General features: G+C 51.6%; 1 protein-coding gene across 1 annotated transcript in view; it reads left to right on the top strand.

Annotated features, from left to right (window-relative positions):
• ABCC12 (ATP binding cassette subfamily C member 12) overlaps positions 1-12,799 on the top strand; it is a 56,018-nt gene that overhangs the window by 35,027 nt on the left and 8,192 nt on the right. The window contains exons 18-22 of the mRNA XM_032488184.1: positions 583-686; positions 2,486-2,677; positions 3,305-3,531; positions 5,156-5,293; positions 8,463-8,619. Of these exons, the coding sequence (XP_032344075.1) occupies positions 583-686; positions 2,486-2,677; positions 3,305-3,531; positions 5,156-5,293; positions 8,463-8,619 (818 nt within the window). The remainder of the gene's footprint in view (positions 1-582; positions 687-2,485; positions 2,678-3,304; positions 3,532-5,155; positions 5,294-8,462; positions 8,620-12,799) is intronic.

The raw sequence follows: 12,799 nt of genomic DNA, 5'->3' as shown, positions 1-12,799 counted from the left end.
GGGTCCTTTCTTACAGCTTTTATTTTTTTTCCCCCTAAAAATCTAAAGTCTGATAATACAGCCTTTTAAATGGAATCATCCTTTATCTCCATTAAAGCTGCCAGACTCTTATTTATTGAAACTGAGCGAGCAGCAGCACGACCCAGCTCTGGTTCTGGTGAGACCTCGCACTCTAACCTCTGAGCACACAGCCTTCAGCTCGTTCCCCGCCTTCAACGCAAGAGTCCTGTCTCCCCGTGTGAAGCATACCTTGTAGTTTCATTCCCTGTCTCTCCCCAGCAAGGCTGGGTTTTTAGTTGCTTTTAAAGAACACCGAGTCACTTCTATTAAGTGCGTAACAGTGGTTCTTCTAATAGGTTGACAATTTGGACCCATTTCCCAAGCATGTGGAACAGACGTCCCTGTTAGGGGTTCAGGGATCCAACACCCAGATTTGTCGTGTCAGCCTCGAAGGTGGTTCCCAGGGGTGGGGGTCCTTTTCCTGCAGGCTTTGAGTTTCCCATCAGGGTTAGAGCCTGAGGAAGGAGAGCCCACTGCAGCCCCCTCGCCTCTGTAACCCCTGGACCTCTCCGTCCTCTGCAGGGTACCTCCTCTCTCTCTTCGTGGTGTCCCTTTTCCTCCTGATGATTGGCAGCTCCGCTTTCAGCAACTGGTGGCTGGGGCTCTGGCTGGACCAGGGCTCACAGGTGAGTTCCCCTTTGGCACTGGGAAATGTTGAGTCAGTCGCTGACGGAGAGTCTGAACATGCCCGACACCCCATGATGAGCCTCCCACAGCCCCCTTCCACAAGGCTGAGGTCAGCTGCTTACACTACACAGCTCAACTCCTGAAATCTCCTTTGATTTTGCAAGACAAGCAGGGCATGGGAATTTTTATGTGCCACCTTCAGATTTTAAAGAGTTGGCTAAACAGATTGTGCCAGGCAATCCGAGCGTGTCTGGAGTCACGCACGTGCAGGATAGGGTCAGTTTTGCAGCCTCTCTCTCTGAGGAGGAGCTGGGGAGGGAGAGGGCCAGGGAAGCCTAACACAGATTTCTGTCTTCTTGCCTCTGAAACTGGTATCTTGTCACAGACACTGTGTGGTGTCAGGGGGTTCCACCCAGCTCTGCTCCCCAGAGTCCCTCTGCAGGAACAGGATATGCAAAAGTCAGACTCAGTCCCTGGATGTGCTGCAGGGCCCTTCGGGGTCTTCTCTGCCTCCTAAGCTCTCATCTAGGCCAGGGCCGTCCTGAGAAGGACTGATAAGTCTTCTCTTGCACAAGCTTGCTGGAAGCTCTCCCAGCTTTTGGCCCATGGTTTCAAAGCTTTCCTGGAGCCCTGGGAAATGCTGTGGGGTTGCCTGCCCGTCCTCCAGGATTACATTTTGGCACAGTTCTGTTGCTATGACAACCAAAGCAAGGAGGCCCTGGGAAGACACAGGCAGGGGAGAGGCAGCTATAGCCCTCCTGGAGTTTGGCACACTTTCCCGAGGCCAGTCCCAAGGGGGGAGTCCAATAGGTGGTCTGCTCTGTGCAGAGAGAGAGCCATCTCTGGAAGGTCCCCCCCCCCCCCAGACCTGTGTTTGCTCATGAAGAGCCCTTTCCTTGGAGAGGCCAAGGTTTGAGCCAGAGGGGGGCCTCCCCCTACATATGGTGCTTCCCCAGAAGGCCCGTGCCTGGGGCGGCAGCAATGACAGCTGACCCATGCGCTTGCCCCACCCCCAGACACTGGGGGCGCAGCCCACAGCACAGCGATGCCTCCTCTTCAAGCTGGTCCTTTGGTCGATTAGCTCCCCAGGGATGCTTTTGCTTTTAGGAATGTTCATCCATCAGCCGCTGCCTCTGGTTTACATTTCCGCTATTGCTGTAATCAGCAAAATGGCATTTAGACGGAAGATGCTTGTTTGCTCCCCAAAGGCAATCTTGACTTTTAGCACACAGCTCAGGGAAACATGAAACTGCCAATGAAAACTCCCAGAGCCCTTGGTTCCCCAGGCTCCCTCCTCCCTGCAGGGGCTCCAGGCCTCTGCAAGGGGGCCCTGGGGCTGAGCCATTGTGCAGAAGAGCCCCCAAGTCTCCCCAAAGGCCCGGTGGCTTCTGCCAGCAGGTCCCTGATTCCCTGGCCTGTCTGGGCCGCCTGAGGGCTGCTCAGCCCACCTTTGGAATCCAGACTTTGTCGCTTCTGTGATGTTTCTGGCCCAGCATCACCTCTGGGCTCCCCAGCGGCTGCTCCACACAGGCCTGGCTTGTCTGCTTTGCTTCCCCCACTGACTGTGCAGAGCCTTGTGAGCTAGGGGCCCCTCGGGGCCACAGCTGCCCAGCAGGAGGACCCAGGCACAGCTCAGAAGCCCTCACAGAGACGTGATTTGGTTTTACCACCCAACTCACTCTTAACAATTATGCACCTGTTTTTAGTTTCTTCTCCCCGGAAAGACTCTCTGGAAAGTTTCCATTCTTTGGACAGTTGATCAACTCTTGGTTCTTCTTGTTTTCCTCCCAAAATGAAGTGTGGGCCTCAGGGCAACACAGGAACGTGCGAGGTCGGCACGGTGCCGGTGGACACCGGGCCGCGGGGGCACCAGTGGGTGTACATGGGGAGCATGGTGTCCGTGCTGCTGTTTGGTGTCACCAAAGGCTTCGCCTTCACCAAGACCACGCTGACGGCATCCTCCTCACTGCACGACCGAGTGTTTGACAAGGTACAGTCTCCCCCACCCCCACCCGCACTCTGGGGGCTGCCTGCACAGCCCGTTCATCAGTCAGTGGGGGTTACTGAGCACCTGCGATGCCTCAGACCCTGAGCTGGGCTAGCGGACAGACAGTGCTCATGGAGCTCACAGTCGAGTCTGGGAAAAGTCTTCCAGTAGCTAATTATCAACTATGAAGGCAAACTTCTGGGAGCTGTGGGGGTGTCACGGGCCCAGGCAGAGCTGGGAGTGAAGGTGAGGGTGGACAGGAAGGTCTCCCCGAGGACACTGCCCTGGAGCAGGCGTGTGCAGCCCCAGAGGGCTTCTCCTGCTCCAGAGAGCCCTGAGCACCTCAGGCCCCCTCTTCATTCTGCTGCTGCGTGCACACAGGTGCAGCCCACAAAGACACAGTGGAACTTGGCTTTTTATTGCCCTGGGGCACAAAATCTCTCCATCCTCCACGGAGGCTGAATCCCTCCCGCAGTCACTGGCATTCACGGAGGCCATGAGAGACGAGAGCATCCTCACTTCCCAGGGTCGCCCGGCACAAGTTGTTGGGCTCAGGATCCCAGCCCCACAGAGCGCTGCCTGTGGTCACTCAACACGCACTCAACCCTGATTCTCTGCTGTCGCCCGCAGGTCCTGGAGAGCCCGATGAGCTTCTTTGACAGGACTCCCACCGGCAGGCTAATGAACCGCTTTTCCAAGGACATGGACGAGCTAGACGTGAGGCTGCCGTTTCACGCCGAGAACTTTCTGCAGCAGTTTTTCATGGTGCTGTTTATTCTCGTGATATTGGCTGCTGTGTTTCCTGCTGTCCTTTTAGTCCTGGCCGGCCTTGCTGTAGGCTTCTTCATTCTTTTACGGTAGGTCCATGCACTATTTAAAAAGGAGCCCATGAAACCTATGCATATTTGGTTTTCCCTGCACAGTGACCGGGTCGTATCAGGTGGTACTGAGTGCTATGCTAAGTGGCAGACATCTGGCATTTCAGTCTCAACACAATGCTGAGTGGTGGCTAGGATTGGGAGATCCACTGGTCCCAGGCTGGGACACTTGCAACCACAGTTACTGTCTGGCTGCTGTTACGTTCTTAACCATGGGGCTCCATCATTCCCGCTGCAGGAGGAGAGAGGAGGCCAGTGTCAGTCTCTCTGACCTTTGGGAAATAGCCCCATCTGACCACTGATGCACTGAAAAGCCTCGGGCTGCATGGCACCAGGCAGTCCCCATGCCTGCTCCGCATGGGGAGAAGCAGAAGGGCAGCGTCGGTTCCAGGTTTCCAGGGAACCCGGCTCCTCCCTGTGCCTGGGTGGGCTGGGGTTCTCAGCAGGCAGCTGGGTGGACGACCTGGGTGATGTCAGAGAAATGCTGCAAGCTACAGTTTACTCGTCTCTAAAATGGAGATCATAGAAATATAGACTTCACATGTACCGGGGGGGTTCTTGTTAGGACCAATGAGGCTAGGCGACTGTAAGTGTCTTGTAAATGAACAATGGGACACAGTGTTATACAAGCTTTGAGCTTCCATAAAGCTCAGCAAAATGCTTATCATGCTCCCAGATGTTTCGAGCCCTGGTCTGGACACTGAGAGTCTTGAAGGAGGACCCCCATATTGCAAGGATTCAGCCAACAAATCCTGGACCCACCTCCACCTGTAAACCAGGTTGTTTTCACCCACTCAGAGCCGAGTTTTAGAAATATTGCTTTGGCCATAGTGTGGAGGGTGGATAGAGCCACAGAAAGATGAGGATGGAACTACAGGACAGGAGAATCTTAAAATGTAGAGTCTGAGTGAGAGATGAGAAATAGGCATAGCAGTCAGGGCAGCAAAGAGAGGTGGCTTTGGGAGCCATTTCCAAGATGGTCCACTGGGGCTGGGGGGGTGGGAGAGGCCAAGGATGAGTCCAAGATTGGGAGTGATGCGAAGACAGATGCGAGTGATCCAGGAGGAGGTGCAGTTGGGGTAATCAAGATGACAGGTTTGGTTTTGGTTGTTTCCAGTTTGTGGATCAAGTCTGTGGCTGATGCCAGCAGACAGTGGGACTGGTGGGCATAGGGACCCATGGGCAGAGAGGCAGACTCCGCATCCTTGGCTGAGGTTGGAGTCACCTTGGGAACACGCATGTGTGCCCTGGGAGCTGGGGGGCTGGGCTGTCACTCCAGGCTCCCATTTTCCCTTCGGTTGGACGCGTAAACATGGTTGGCTTATATTTAGGGCCAGCACTGTGGAGAGTCACTTCTCACGCGGTGAGGCACTCATGCCATGAGAAGCACTCAGAACTGAGACCACAGGGAGGAATGGCTCATACGAGACCCCATATCCAGAGGAGAGTGGTGCGCCAACCCCTCCTCCCTAGTGAGATGAGTTAGATGGCACCGTCCACCTTAGATTTTGTCTTGAGTGTGTCATTGGATCTGCATGTGCCGAGGGGAGCCCTGGGAGACCCCCCTTTGGGGCCCTCCTGGCCGCTCTTGGTTTCCCTGCAGCATTTTCCACCGAGGAGTCCAAGAGCTCAAGAAGGTGGAGAACATCAGCCGGTCGCCCTGGTTCTCCCACGTCACCTCCACCATGCAGGGCCTGGGAACCATCCATGCCTATGACAAGAGGGAAGACTGCGTCGACAAGTGAGTCCTGGGTGGGGCCTGCCCCGGGGCTTCCACTCCCTGCTGGCCCCCAGCGGGAGGTGCCGACTGAGGAGGGGAGTCTGGGCCTCCGATGGACTGTGGAAGGAGAGCTGGCAGAACCGAGGTGGAGCCCCCTTAGACACGAGGCCTTTCTCCTCAGTGTCTGCGGCTCCCAAAGGTTCCAGCTCATCCAATGACAACCTCACAATGGGGTTTTATTCATTTTGTTTTTTCGCTCTAAAAGTAAAATGTATTCAATTCAGGAAAATAGGGAAAAAAAAAGTTACCCACAGGACCCCAACCCAAATCCTGTTAAGGTTTTCATATGTTTGCCTTCCAGTCATTTCTTTTTTTTTTTTCTATTTCTGAAATACTTATAATCATTTTTGTCTTGTTTTATTTTTAAATAGCATTTTCACATTATTATATATTCCTTGTATGGATAATTTTTAAAGGCCACATTACATCTCACTTCGTGGGTGGACCAGTTTTCTTCTCTTTAAAATGTGGGGACTAGATAAATACATTTCTCTGGCATCCTCCAGCTCCAAACTTCTGAAATACCACATAATCACATACAATCACTGTGTATCAATCACAGGAGGCTCACAGTGGTAACAAACAGCTCCAGATTTTAGGGACTTAACACAATACACGTTTATTCTTCCTCAAGTCCCAACTGAATGAGGACCCACGGGGCAGGGGTAGAGGGTTCTGTGCCACACTCAGGTACACGGCCTTTCTCCATCTCGAGCTTCTCCATCCTGGCTTCTCCAGGATCCACTGGTCTAATTGGGAGATAAATGGAACGATGTGGGTGGAGGACCTCAACCCTAGTGAAGTGACTCATCATTTCTGCACACTCATTGGCCAGATTTTGGTCATGTGGGCTCACCTAACTGCAAAGGAGCCTGGGAAATGTAGTCCAGCTGTGTCCAGAGGAGGAAAGGAAAATGGATTGTGGTGAATCTAAAGCAGTCTCTGCCACATTGATGTTCTTTTTCCACCCCCATTCTTTCCTTCCTTAAAAACCTAATACACACTTCAAAGTGCATCTCTCTCTCTCTCTCTCTCCCCGGCCCCTGCCACCCAGTCTCAGTGTGGACCAGGCATCCCAGCCTGTCTTCAGCTAGTCCTGCTACTGGTTTAACCCGAACGGCATCTGTCAAGAGTCCTGCATCGCACGTGACCCCCCAGGGTCCTGGTCAGGAGTCATTCATCGACTCACAACAAGCAGAACTGAGTCAAGCCTTGTCTTCCCACAGATTCTCCCCCAAGGTTTCCATGAGGATCTTATAGGAGAGCTGAGCCTTACATGACTGATGAGCTCTACCCTCTTTTAACACTTTTTTTTCCTGTCATGAACTTTCTGGAGGGCTTGGGCTTCTGACATATATTGCTTTTGCAACCAAAAATACTACAGGACTCAAAAAAAAAAAAGGTTGGAGGTCAAATTCCAATGTGATCCCAGCCAGTGACTCTGTTTCTGCACAACCTCACCAACCGCACAGGTAAGACCGCAGATGACTTCTAAGTCGCTTAAGCTGTCAGTTGAATTTGTAGGCTTTAGAGGTACATGATAGTGACACCACGGTATCTGGAAGAGTATTTTAACTAAGCTCTGGGGAAACTAAGTTAGAGTGGAAACAGAAAGGAAGAGGGTGCTGCAGGGCCCACCAGGGTGTCCAGAGGTGCTTCCAGACAGAATCTTTTGAGTTTTAGAAGAGTTGGAGCAGCAGTGGCCGAGGGCGAGCCAGGGGAGGAATCTCAACTCCTTAAGGGTTTAAACATCAAAAGGTTTTCATTATTTTCTAATAATTTCTACCAGTTGATCTGAGGAAGCCCCTTTCCCAGCAGGTTAGAGGAACCTTCTGTGGCAACTGTGTTTGATATCTCTTCTGGTCAATGGTTAGCTGAGTTCAGTTAAAATTTCAATCTTGAATGTATCTAAGCCATAGCCTCGCCGCCCCCATCCCCTCAAGACTTGGAGAGCTCATGCTAGGCTGTGTGTATGTATTGTAGGGGCAGGATCACTGTTGGGAAGCCCCTGGTCTGTTCTCTTAAACACCCTCTCCCTTTTCTCTGAGCTTGGGAGCCTGGTTCTCAGAGGCTGGTGCAGGGGGATGGAGGTGGGAAAGGACACACCCTCAGTGACCAGTCTGTCTGGGGTCACTCTCCTCTCTGCTGTTCATTTCTGCCAATCCAGCTCTTCGTGCGTGGCAGGGGAGAGCCCCCAACAGGATCCAAATCCCTAGCAGCTCTGCCAGGCCCTCCCAAAGGACAAGCTGTGCCTGGGTCGTGCAGTGAGCTCTGTCTGGCAGCCTCATACTGCGTTCCCGTGATGTGGAGCCTCTTACCTCACACCGATCAGTGTCACATCAAGACCGCAGCCCCACACGCCAAATTCCATGTGCGCCCCCAACTCTAGGAACTGTAGTAATGGGCAGGACCCACCTTCCATGCATCTGGGGAATGAGGGACTCCAGGGATGGGTCTTGCCCTCATCCCTTGGTGGTGTCATCTCTGTCACTCTGCCCTGTGCTCCGTCTCCTCTTTGGCTTGGTGGACACGTAGCAGGGATACAAGATGCCAGCTTCCTCTTCTTGAAGAGACCTACAGCTTTAAAAGCAATTGCCTTGATTCTTCTTTCTCTGAATTGGGGAGGAGAACCAATCCAGCACCCTCCCTTCCTTCCTCTATCAGCACAAACATTGATTCTCCTTAAAGGCAATCTCCTCCACCCCCTACTCTCTTTATAGATCAAAGGAGCCAACGGTCATTTCCACAGGACCTTTGGGGGGTGGCTGACTCCAAGGCAAGGATCCTTTGAAGGTAGAGTGTGAGGTACTTAGCCTTGTTTGTCCTCAGCTGTGGGTTCCAGTTGCCAGTTTCTGGGAAAGACAGAAAGAGCCCACTCAGCACCATACTCGACTGCCATGTGGGATTTTGCAAAATACATGCAAATCGGAGATGCCTATGGTGGCCGATGTTGAAGATTATGGATACATGCTCATCTTTGTAAGGCAATCCTATGTAGGAGTGCACTGGCCCTTGATTAAAAGCTCCCCTTGCCCTATTTCTCCAGTAGTCCTGAGTCTATGGAAGCTGATCTCCTATTTTGTTGATTTATTCATTTTAGGTTTAAGATGCTAAATGACGAAAACTGCAGCCACCTCCTGTACTTCAACTGTGCTCTCAGGTGGTTTGCTCTAAGAATGGATGTCCTCATGAACATCGTCACTTTCATTGTGGCCTTGTTGGTGACCCTGAGTTTTTCCTCAATCAGTGCTTCATCCAAAGGCTTGTCATTGTCTTACATCATCCAGGTAACACCTAGTGCAATGTTGGGCTGGGCCTGGAGGCTCTGGCATAGAGTGTATCCAGGAGGGTGGACAGAACAAAAAACCCAACTCAAATGGGTTTACACAAGAAAGAGAGCTTAGTGGCTCATATCACTAAAAGGTCTGGGGGCTGTGTGGGCTTCAGGCACAATTGGATCATGGCCCCTCTTTGTCCTCCTCCTGTGATGACTTCCTTCATAATTGTACAGTGGTAACTGGCAGCCTCTGGGGGCTATAGCAGGAAGAAAGCTTTTCCTGCCCCAGCCACTGAACAAAAGCCCTGTGCTTTACTCTTGCTGGATTAATTTAGGCATCCCAGAACTAACTGGTGGCTTGATGTGATTGGGATGATTGGCTTAGGCTGAAAGATGGAGCCACACCCATCGCACCCCAAAGTCACACAGAGAGAGCAAAAGGAATGCTGGAGAGGCAGCCACAGTGTCCATGGTGAATAATTACTGACTTTTCTTCTTTGTGGCTTGGGTGTTTTTCTTTCAAAAAATAACAAAAATAGGGAAATAATAATAGGGAAATACATGACATTTTAGTCACAGTTATAAATCCGTTACATACATTAACTCATTTATCCGCCACAACAACCCTATGAGGTAGGGATACCATAATCTCCATTCTACAGGTGAGGAGACTGAGGCCCAGAAAGACATGCCAGGACCACACACCTGCATGTGTGAGCATCAGGATTTGAACCACGTCATCTGGGTCTGATACCCACCTAAGACTGCCTCTGCTTCTTGATACAGGCGTCACGTTTCTCTCTTTGGAAGCTTTTCCAATGCAGTCTTTATCCTCAGGGCTCTGACACCCCAGGACAGTGTTTCTGAGTGTGGGTCTGTTTCCATTAGTTCTGTTCAAGGCTGGGAACAGAATAATCTCTCTTCAAGTTGGAAACATTTTTCCTTTCCCTCCACGGTTCCTTTTTCTCGTCTTGATAATTTCCTAGTCTCCTTTCCCTTTGTTTTCTTTTTCTGTGACTCCTATGGGTTGAATATTGGACTTCCTGCATCAATCTTCTATGTTTCCTTCCTTTCATCTCAAGGTTTCTATATTTTATCTTTATTCTGGGAGTTTTTCTTCACTTGGTCGTTCAGCCGCTATTTTGAATTTAAAGTTTGTCAGTCACATATTCTTACACTTAATTTCCACAAATTATTCCTTAGTCTCTGAGTTTTTAAAAGGCTCATTTTTAGATAGATGCAACATATTTTAAAATGTCTCTGAGAACATTAATTAGAGGTTCATGCCCCGCCACTTTCTTAAACTCTCCTCTCTTCTTTGACTGGTATCTGTTTTTTTCCAGGCTCTTTGTTTGCTTATTTATCTGTTTGTTTATCTGGTTCTTGCTCTTTTCACACCATTGGTTTTGTTCATATGTCTCTTGGTCCATTTGTATTTAAGGCTGAGGAACTAGATTGGGTTTTCAGGGTTTCCTCTGCCTTTGTCTATGTCCTGCCAGGTGTCTCCTGATGGGGGAGGTCTTATAACTACGAGTTGGGGAGGGGATTGGACTTTTCCACAGGCTGGCTTCACTTCAGGAGAGAGCCAGGGAGCTGGCCTTCAGGCACCCAAGTGCTAGGTTTAAAGGGATTTTATCTAGGATACTATCCTGGGAGCCCTATTTGTGTGTGTGTGTGTGTGTGTATGTGTGTGTGTGTGTGTGTGTGTGTGTGTGTGTGTGTTGGCTAGGGAGAGTGTCCAGCTACCTCTGGTTGGGAGAAAGGAAGGGAGCAGAGGATATGGGTCCAACAGGAGGAGACGGCTAAAGATGGCCTATCAGTTGATCTCTCTGTGGCCCCTTCTCACCCCGGAACCTCTCTGAGTCCTGTGTGGCAGAAGGCTCTGGAAGCCCCCACAGCACACTCTCCCTCCATTCTACTGAAAGAGACTTCCATCCTCTTTCCATCTTCCAGAATGTGTAACCCTCTCATTCAATGCTATCTCTCCCCCAGCCCCTTGCTGTCTCTTCCCAAGGCTATTCCTTTTTGAAATCTCTCTACTGGCATTTTAATGGTATTTTGGAAAGGAGGAGGAAAAAAAAATATATGACTAGGACCATATCTTAACTGAGAGAAATGAGTTTTCCTTGGATAGGCAGTTTCCCTCATTGATGGATGGTTTTATTTGCTGTCGCCTAGTCACATATATGATGTTAAATAGATCCCCTTGGGCCCCTATACTTAGTCCCAGTGAAACAGCTTTCCTCAACTGAGGTCATGCCCTTGGGCGATGTCACCAGCCTTCCGTGAGACTATTTTCGAACATTCCTGTAAGGCTGGGAAGCTGGCACACACTGAGGTCTAGGGGACGCTTCTCCTCCAGCTGGTTTTGGGGCTTTCTTGAGCGTTAACCCCCTTTGGAGAACACAGAATCCAAGTGACAGAGCTTCCCTTGAGAACAGAGGTGACCCCCTAGGTCGAGGAGAAATTTGTCTGAAGTCCCACAGAGCAGAAAGTGAGCACAAAGTAACATCACATAACATCACGGAGGAGAATGAGCACTTCCTGGGGTCAGCAGTGTGCTGACGAGGGAATTCTAAGCCGCTGGAGCTGATACCCTTGAACTTAACAAAACACGCACATGCCCTTCTCAAGGGCAGGGGTTCATTCATTCATTCACCAGATGTCCACTGAGCACCTCCCAGAGCCAGAATCTCGCTAGCTGCTGCGGGTTCAGCAGTGAACAAGACAGACAGGTCCCTGCCCTCACGGAACTTACACTCTAGTGGGATAGTGAGGGATAGACAGTGGGATGGAAGAAAGAAGTGCACAAGTAAACAAATAAGATGACTTCAGAAATCACTGAAGCGTGATGAAGATAATGAGGCAGGGTAACTGACTGTCAGCGGGGAAGCCACATTAGACCTGATAGTCAGGGGAGGCCTCTGCTGGGAGGTGACTTCCAAGGTGATACCTGAATGATAAAGAACGAGCCAGGGAAGGAGGGGCCAAGGGAGGCTGGGGCAGGCAGGAGCTTGGTACTGGCGGGGGACTCAAGCTCCTGTGGCCTGAGCAGAGTGGTGGAGAGTAAGCTCTGAGGACTTGGCAGGGCTCTGTCAGCCGTGGGCAGGGGTGTAGCCTGTATCCTAAGAAAGGCTTTCTCACCTGCAGTGCTGTGGACACTTGGGCAGGATCATCCTTTTGGGGAGGGGCTGTTCTGTGTGTTCTGGGAAGTTAGCAGCCTCCCTGATCTCTAACCAGGAGTCGCCAGTAAAACTTCCTGCCTCCAAGGTCATGACAAATTAGACATTGCCCAGTGTCCCCGGGGGGCATAATCACGCCAGCCGTGAGCCACTGCTCAAAGAGAAATGTGTGTGAAGCTGGAGGGCAGTAAGGGAGGCCTGCTGAAGGGAGCTCTCGGAGGGTCTGCACCCACACGGTTCTCCACCTTGTCCACCTGCTCTGCCCAGCCTGCCTCCTTCCTGTTAAGGCCACTTGCTGCTACCCAGAGCTTTCTGAACCTGAGTTTGCCTGGCAGACTTCTTATCATAAATGCTTTGACACACACAGTTTTCCTGAACCACTGACCCCCCTGCCCCACAAGGCAGGTAACTCCCCAGCTCAGCCACAGCCTTGCTTTCACAACATCCTGGGTAATTGACATTCTTATCATTCCTTGAAACTGCCTGTGTCTCGTCCTGCTGGCCCACTCGTAGGTAAGCCCCTTGAGTGTGGGGTCTTGGGTATCACATTTACCCTGGGAAACCAGCCCCTGAACAGTGCCAGCTCACAGTCACTGCTCAGCTAGTGAGGAAGACCTGGTCCGGCCTCTAGCCCACTAGCCCGGCTTGTGTCAAGGCAGGTGCTGTTGGTGCCCACCCTCCTCCCCCAGGGCAGGCCAGTTGGCCCCTCACAGCTGCGGGCAGATGCTCAGTTCCAGCCCGAGGTGGGCGGCAGGCGCGGGGAGTCCTCTCAGCAGGACCACCCCAGCGGTGATGCCTGCAGGGAGTTAGTGGCGATGGAGTCCAGCATCCTCGGGACAACTCAGGTGTGCTCCATGCGGATACTCAGGGCCCCCGACAGAGTCGAGCTTTGGTTGCCCGCAGTGAAGCCTCTCCGGACACCCCTTCTCTTCTGTGCCTCACTTCTCCCAGCCCCTCCTGGGACTTTTTGGGTCCTCCTGGAGTAGGTTCCCAGGGCTGCTGTAATAA

Source organism: Camelus ferus, chromosome 9 (assembly GCF_009834535.1).
Source record: "Camelus ferus isolate YT-003-E chromosome 9, BCGSAC_Cfer_1.0, whole genome shotgun sequence".
Taxonomy (NCBI): domain Eukaryota; kingdom Metazoa; phylum Chordata; class Mammalia; order Artiodactyla; family Camelidae; genus Camelus; species Camelus ferus.
Note: the sequence above shows the minus strand (reverse complement) of the source record. Positions and strands in the feature narration are given on the sequence as shown.